The 7,970-nt window shown below is 32.8% G+C and overlaps 1 protein-coding gene across 3 annotated transcripts in view; it reads right to left on the bottom strand.

The window, feature by feature from the left end:
* Positions 1–3,458: 3,458 nt before the first annotated feature.
* Positions 3,459–7,970, bottom strand: part of LOC138710600 (very long chain fatty acid elongase 2-like) — an 82,584-nt gene continuing 78,072 nt past the window's right edge. For all 3 annotated transcript variants that reach the window (XM_069841601.1, XM_069841602.1, XM_069841603.1), the window contains one exon: positions 3,459–5,157. In XM_069841601.1, the coding sequence (XP_069697702.1) occupies positions 4,993–5,157 (165 nt within the window). In that variant the 3' untranslated portion in view covers positions 3,459–4,992. The remainder of the gene's footprint in view (positions 5,158–7,970) is intronic.

Genomic DNA, 7,970 nt, shown 5'->3' with positions numbered 1-7,970 from the left:
TAAATGGTAAAATACATACAGCATGTAATAACAGGGTCTTTATACAAATAGAAAATACAGAAGTACATGAATATTAGAGTAACAATTTTAACTCAATTAGCTTAAACAATTAAATAATTAATCTGATTTGTTTCTTAAATCTATGTGTGTTAAGTGTACTTAGCTCAGGGTAAGCTCTAATTAATGTATTATATATTTTGGGTCCAAAATTTCTGCTGTGTTTTAATCCAGCAGTTGTGTGGCATTTGGGAGTATTTAGAAAGAAACTGTAGTTTTGTCTCGTCTGGTATTCATGAGGATCAAATTTAAATTTATTGTGGTTTTTATGGAAGTAAATCAGCAATGTTTGTTTATAAATTTGTTCTAGATTTGATACGCCAAATTCCTGAAAAATTAATTTTGTTGGGTAATCAAAAGGTTTATATAGACAAATTTTGATAATTCTTTTTTGGAGCAGATTTAAAGGACGGAGAGTCGATTTTGCCATTCCTCCCCAACCTAAAATACCATACTGAATTATTGATTGAAACAGAGCTAAGTACACAGTACGCAGAACATAAACAGGTAAATAAGAGCGTAGAATGGAAAAATTGTGGATTGTTTTACGCAATCTGTTACACAGAAAGGAGATATGCTTGTCCCATTTTAAATGTTGGTCAATAATAATGCCTAAATATTTAACTTGTGAGGATATACTCAAAGCGTTACATGAGCAAGTAGGTAGGTTACAATCATGTATAGTTATACTTATATTATTATTTATTTCTAGTTGCTCAAGGCCATGTGATGTTAATGAAAATGGTATTAATTTTGTTTTAGAAACGTTCAAAGAAAGTAAGTGAGCATCCAGCCATTCTTTAATAATATTAATACCACTGTTAGAATTTTGATAAGTTTCATTCCAACTCGAACCGCTAAATATAACCACAGTATCATCAGCATAAGAATACAGAGTACCAGAATATTTCTCAATGTCAATTTTAAGTAAATCGTTGATATATATTAAAAACAAAACAGGACCTAAAATCGTCCCCTGAGGTACACCTATATCAATGTTACGTGATTTACTAAGGTGATCATTTATTTTAGTTGCTTGAGTTCTGTTACTTAAGTAAGATTTAAATAATTTTAAAGCAATTCCATTAATTCCTAATCTATCCATTTTATTCAAAAGTATACTGTGATTGACCGTATCGAAAGCTTTTTGTAAGTCTAGAAAAATTCCTAGACATTTATTTCCTACATCTAATTCTTGAATTATTTTTGAGGTAACTGCCATAATAGCATCATCAGTGCACACATTTTTTCTGAAACCAAATTGATTATCATTTAGTAGTTTATTTTTTTCTAAAAATGTTATTAACCGTGTTTTTATACATTTTTCAAATACCTTAGAGAGACTGGGTAATAGTGAAATGGGTCTGTAACTATTAAGATTACTTTTGTCACCAGACTTGTGAATTGGTATCACCACAGCATGTTTTAGGGCTGAGGGAAATACACCTTGAGATATGCACAAATTAAATATAAAGGCAAGTGGTTTAGAAATAGCTTCGATAATAAGTTTCAGGGTATTTGTTGTAATACCATCAATACCAGGAGCCACATTATTTTTTAAACTGTTTACAATATTAATGATTTCACATTCGTTTACAGGAAACATAAACATAGATGATATACTTTTATTATAAAGCTTATAGTGATGAGTACCAAATACTTTCTTTTTTATATTAGATACGATGTCATGACTTACATTAGTAAAATGATCGTTAAATTCATTTGCGATAGTTTCCTTATTTTCAATTGTTATTCCATTTCGACTTATAATTGTCTTTAATATACTATTTTTATTACATTGGGTGTCAGTAGCTTCGTTTATGGTCTTCCAAAATTGCTTTGGATTATTTTTATTTTTGTTAAATTTTTCAGAATAATATTTGATTCTCTGATTTCTTATTACATTAGTGAGAATATTTCTATATTTTCTGTAGTAATTTAATAAAACATTGTTTTGTGGGTCTCGTTTAACTTGCTTAGCTAACTTATCCCTAGATCGTATTGATTTAACAATACCTGTGGTAATCCAAGGTTTAATTTTTTTGTACTTACTTGAGAATTTGAGAGGGACATGATTAGAATATTTACAAATTAGGTTACAGAGTATTTTATAAAAATTATCGAAACATGTATCTGCGTCTTCATTGTAGAATATAGATTCCCAATTAATATTATTAATATTTGATATTAGGCTTTTATGGTTTATAATTAGCTTATAATTGTCCGAAGGTTCAGTGGCTTCTCTGCTAATACTTTTATTACGGATTGACAACAATGCAAAAGTCATATAATGATCTGTTATTGCGCTTGCATATACTCCAGGTATAAAATTTAAGTTATTTCCCGTTTTTAGGAAAATATGGTCAAGACATGAATTGGATGATGGACGAGTAATGGAATTTAAGTATTTCACGTATCCATATTCATGCATGATATTTAAATACGTGTTGCCAAAATTATCTAATCTATTTTCTAAAATTTGAATGTTTATGTCACCAAGAATAACATGGTTGTTTAAATCTTTGTATATTGACAAGAAGCTTTCAAAATTTTTCAGAAATTAATTTTTGCATAGTTTTGGAGATCTGTAAATTGCAGTTAGGTTAACAAGAGTATCATTAATAAGTGTTAATTGAAAATGTATAGCGTTGCAATGGGAAATGTCAATATCACTTAAAGACACTACGATGTTTTCCTTGAAATATACAACTATACCATCACATTTATTATACTTATTACTTTTAACAAATTTTTTATAACCATTAATATCATAGCCAGAGTCATGATCAAGCCAGGTTTCAGTTAGAACTATAATATCAAAGTAAAAGGAAAAATTATTAAGTAAAGTACTTGCTTTACTTAGCTCTCGAAGTAAGAGCAACGAACGATACAAGCCTGCATGATATGATGAACGGCCCAGTGCTCATCTCTAATTGACACCCATAAGGCACCCATTAAGTCTCAACGTCACCTCAGGAACTGAGACTTTAATACGAGTAGTTAATTAATGTTACTTGTATTTGTGATTAGATGCATGAAAATTCTATGGAAAAAACTCAATTTAAAACCGCGTTGCTAGCAATGATTCAATATTTATGTTGCGTTCTCCTAAATGGCTCTGCGCAAGAAATACTCAACACTAAATATACTTGAAAAGAAAGTTAGTTAGTTAGTGGGGTTTAAAATGGGCGCGTCAGCTACTATGGCTATTTGCGCCCTTATCTAAAACCTTTCACTAAACACAAACACAATACAATAACCAGAATGCTTAAAAGAACTAAAAAGCGTTGTCACGGTTAAAACGAGGCAGAAAAGAAATTTTAAATTTAAGTTGCAAGTGAGTTTTATAAACGAGTGCGTTTATAAGTTCACATTGTGCTACAGAAAAGAATAAAATGATGTCAGAATAATTTGTGCTTTTATTTTTTTCCGTAAAATTACAATAAAAATCACGTAAATAATAGATTCAATAAGTTCTACATTAACAGCCATTTATACACACGTCTCAAATCTTTCGAGACGGGCACCAGTATTTGAGACAAGCTAGAAACTTTTAAGGAGATATAATTGTCATCCCGTAATGCACAAATTTTCAATTTGCTTATTTAATTACTCTTTATCTCAGAATTACTGAAGATATTATACTTACTGATATTTTTACAGGATGAAGATGAAAGGTATCTAATCAAACTGACACAGATTTTATCAGTAAATATAAGTTCTAAACAACGATCTGAATTTTTAAAATTATGTTGACATATTATTTTTATGCAAATATCCCATTTTCTTAGAGATTATAAATTGAGGAGTTGGGTGCAAGAAAGGCACGTCTCTCAAATGTAAGTTTTGATAAAATTGATGTTGAAAATTGAAACCATAATAATGTGATCTATGTACCCCTTTAAATTTTGGGTAATCCCGACCTCTATGATCACAGTATTGAACTACAACTTGGTGAAAATATGCATAACAGATCAGAGAACACAATAAAGCGTTTTACTCAAAAAGGGTACATCCTCTAAAATGCCCTTCTTGCACCCAGCCCAGCAATTATAGAAGGATGCAATTTTAAATATATGTTGACAATACATTAATGAAATATACTCATATTAAGTGGTGTATGTTTATTAGTTTCACTAATTTAAAATACTATATGTTCTTTACAACTTGTATTTCTTGATCAATTGGCATTAGTTCGATTAGAAAACTTGTATCTTTATTTTTCAAAATTTTCATTACGATATTACTTTCAGTAGCTCCTATACAATTAAGCAGGAAAATTTAATATTGGTGCTATAGGGCAATTAATCTTCCCTTATTGTGAATGACGAAGTTCATTATACAGAGTAAACACAGTCTTTCCCTGATTATTGTTAATAACTGTAACTTAAAAACTATCTTGTGGCATTACATAATCCGATTCATAGGGTTTTCTTTGTTACTGGTAGAACTGCGGCAAAGTACAGTTCAATATCAAAATGACGTCTATGCAGAGTTTGTTTATGGAGTACACAAAGAACAAAGTTTACAATTCGCCAGTTCCTGATGTTGGTTGAAATTCTGAAGGTATGATTAAGGGATGCTATAGCGATGGTGACTGAAGAGGTGTTTACTAAAACATGCTATGGAATCGAGTATCGATTAGGTGTTCTCCGCGCAGTAAACATTTTGAAGTCTATGCATGGAAACGTTTGCAAGTTTACATATAAATTGCAGATAATCACACCCCTGTATCTAGTGAAGGGTTTCATCAATTAAACTTTATAATCAGGGAAGGACTTTATATTGAGCTTATATATAAATGTTTGCACAATTTGTCGGAAGTAATAGTTCTGGAAGATCAAAAGTAAAGTTACGCCACTCAGTTTCAAATTGCATATTACTGCTTCAAGTCCAGTCCATGACAAGAAGTAGCGACAAGAAACCACTGAGAACTTAGTTCTCCTTTTTCTTCCAGTATGTGTTTACATAGAATTTGAAGAATAGTATAAGCATGAGTATGCTTTCAATATACATCTTTCTTCCCGCGAAAGCTGAGAAGGCGCAGTCTTCTTGTATAACTGTGGGAAGATTATGGAGATTGATGAGAATGAACTGGACCTGTGGCAAGAGATAAATCATAAATAAATTATTTCGTACACTATTAAATACCTTTATTTCAGAGACTTACATATTATATTAGGTCGTCTCACAACTAATATCGGTTTTTTTAAGTTTGGCGTTTTATAAGATTTCAATGAATTTCTTTAGCTTGGGCGATGCAATTTACAGCACACTATGGTTATTATTGCGTATTGTGATCATGTGACAATCGTAAATTTTCAGTACAATGGATGTGAAGTGCAGGCGATAAAGTTTGAGATTAGAGTTCTTCTAAAACACTACTGAAAACAAGATTATAAAGCTGCTGCCGCGGCTCGAAGAATATGTGAAGTCAAGGGTGAAGATGTCGTTAGTGAGCGTGTAGCACAATGATTGTCCCAGGGTTTCAATAATGGAAAAGGAGACATTGAAGATTTACAACTCTTCGAATATAAGATACTATGGAATATTGAAAATACACTCAGAGTTTTGGAAGAAAACCATGAAAATATACTCGTAGATTGTCGGAAGAACTTGGCGTTTCAAAAGATACATCGCCACATTGACATACTTAGGAAATCATAGAAAAGTTATAGATATGAAGCTCATGAATTGATACCTCTACTGGCTCAACTCAAACTGGATATCTGTCGCCAGCTTATCGCTACCCATTGATAGTAAATTTATTAGGATAAATATCACATGTGATGAAAAATAGGTATATTACCGCAACCCTGACGCCTCAAAGCAGTGGCTTGACTCCGTCAGCTTGCCAAAGTCGTTGTTAAACAAAATCCTTATGTTACTGTGTGTTTTGTGGAATTCTTAAAGTGTGGTTCACTTGGAGTTTGTTCGAAATGAATGTGCAATCGATGCGGATCTTTATTCTGAACAGCTGAAACGAGTTCATTAAGTTTTGAGAGAGACGGGTACCCGGGATTAGTTAATCGAAATAGAATTCTCTTACAACAGGACAATGCGAGATCTTATACCGCTTCAACAACCATGACAAAATCAAGGAATTGAAATGCTACTACACTAGAAATATGGCCCTGATTTTGTGCCTTCAAATTACCATTGGTTTCGATCCACGGTGCACTTCATGCGTGGAAAAAGATTGCAAAACATAGAAGTCGTTGAAATGGGTATTACAGAATTCTTTGAATCAAAAACCAGAAACTGATACCATCGCAAGACAAACCTTTCTGAAAGGTGGCTGAAGACTATAGAATCTAAGGTCTTCATTTCGAAGATTAGATTAATTTATTGACACAACACACTGCAACTAAAATTTTGTTCCAAAGCCGTCATTACTTATGAAATAGTATTTATACTTTCGAGAAGATTGGGTAACGTTCCAAACATGATTCAAGTTTATTGAGAATTTTGGATAATTTACTGTAAATATAATCGAATTGAAAGAAAGGGAAAATGGGAGGAGAAATTTAAAAGGTACGCGAAAATGCGTCCTTATTAAGGGAGTTCGGGGCCGAGAGAAACTGCATATGTGAGCTCCAAGCCTGTCTCACTCCGGGTTTTGCTGCTCCACTGAAGGAGTTCTAGAAAATTTTGAAGGGGAAAAGCCAAAATTGGACGTAACCTCTTAGGTACCACATACTGTAAAGGAAAGAAGTCCCTTGCGTATTTATATTTATTTTTTTTATTTCTCACAATAAGTTATGTGCTCGTGTGACAGTTACACTATTAATATGCTATTTTTCAATCCTTTTTTATTCACTTCTTGTTTACTCCTTTCCAATAAAGAGGCCCCTACCGTTGCTAATTCCCCAGTGTTTATTTTCTGAACTGGTCGAGCTGAGTTGTCAGATTCTCGGGATGTGACTTTATTCTGGAGATTGAATGGAGTACATCTCTAATCATGGACAAGGGTCGATGCCACATGGAAAGAGGGTGAATGCTACGTAATCATTTCTCTAGATTACTCAAGTTTAGATGAAATGCAGAATTTTTCGTGCCCTGGCGTATTTCTACAATGTTACTCCTTGTGTATCGGAAATTATGTTACACAGATGGGGAGCGGGTTCAGTAGCTCAGAGCGATGATATTTGCTTAATATACTTACGACCGGAAAGGCGTCATGTGTGCAGTAGAGACTAGCGAAGTTTTGTTGAGTTTGTTCCTATGAAACATCTGACAACTCTGCATGCCGATATATGTACGTAAAGTTGGCCGTGCTTTGCCAAACCAAAGAATCTATTCATCTTTGGCTTGGTGCACAGTACTGGTGAATGTACGTATTTCTTTGTAAGTATAACAGTTTTTGTTTATATTAATAGTTATGAAGTTAAATGGATCGGACTTGGATGCCTTTACCGCTTACATGAAGTATGCAGCAATTAAAAATAACACCATTCTCCATAACAGAAATGTATCTATATCACATAGTCATAAGTACAACATTAAGAAAAACTTTGTTGGTCTCTACATTTCACATAGCCTAACCTGTTTCCGGCCATAGGCCTAAGTACAATTTCTTTAGTTTGGGCGGTGCAATTTACAGAACGCTATGGTTATTATTGCATGTTGTGTTCATGTGATAATCGTCAATTATCAATACAAAGAATGTGAAGTGCTAGTTTTGTCGTCGCCTGGCAACCTGAAGCTGTTTAAATTTTAACAAATACAGAATAAGTCAGTTCATTCGAAATTTAATTGATTAAATTTACTAAATTAAATGTTCAAAATGTGCTCCATTACTAGCTAGGCAGTAATGCAGCCTATTTTGGAACTCCTCGCGAACTTTTTGGTTTTTCCTGACATCCGAATACATTTTTGCGTTATTCTGTTTTTCAGTTCTTGAATATTCTCAG

The sequence above is a fragment of the Periplaneta americana genome, chromosome 12 (assembly GCF_040183065.1).
Source record: "Periplaneta americana isolate PAMFEO1 chromosome 12, P.americana_PAMFEO1_priV1, whole genome shotgun sequence".
NCBI lineage: Eukaryota > Metazoa > Arthropoda > Insecta > Blattodea > Blattidae > Periplaneta > Periplaneta americana.
The sequence above is the reverse complement of the archived record's forward strand: the minus strand, read 5'-3'. Positions and strand labels throughout refer to the sequence as shown.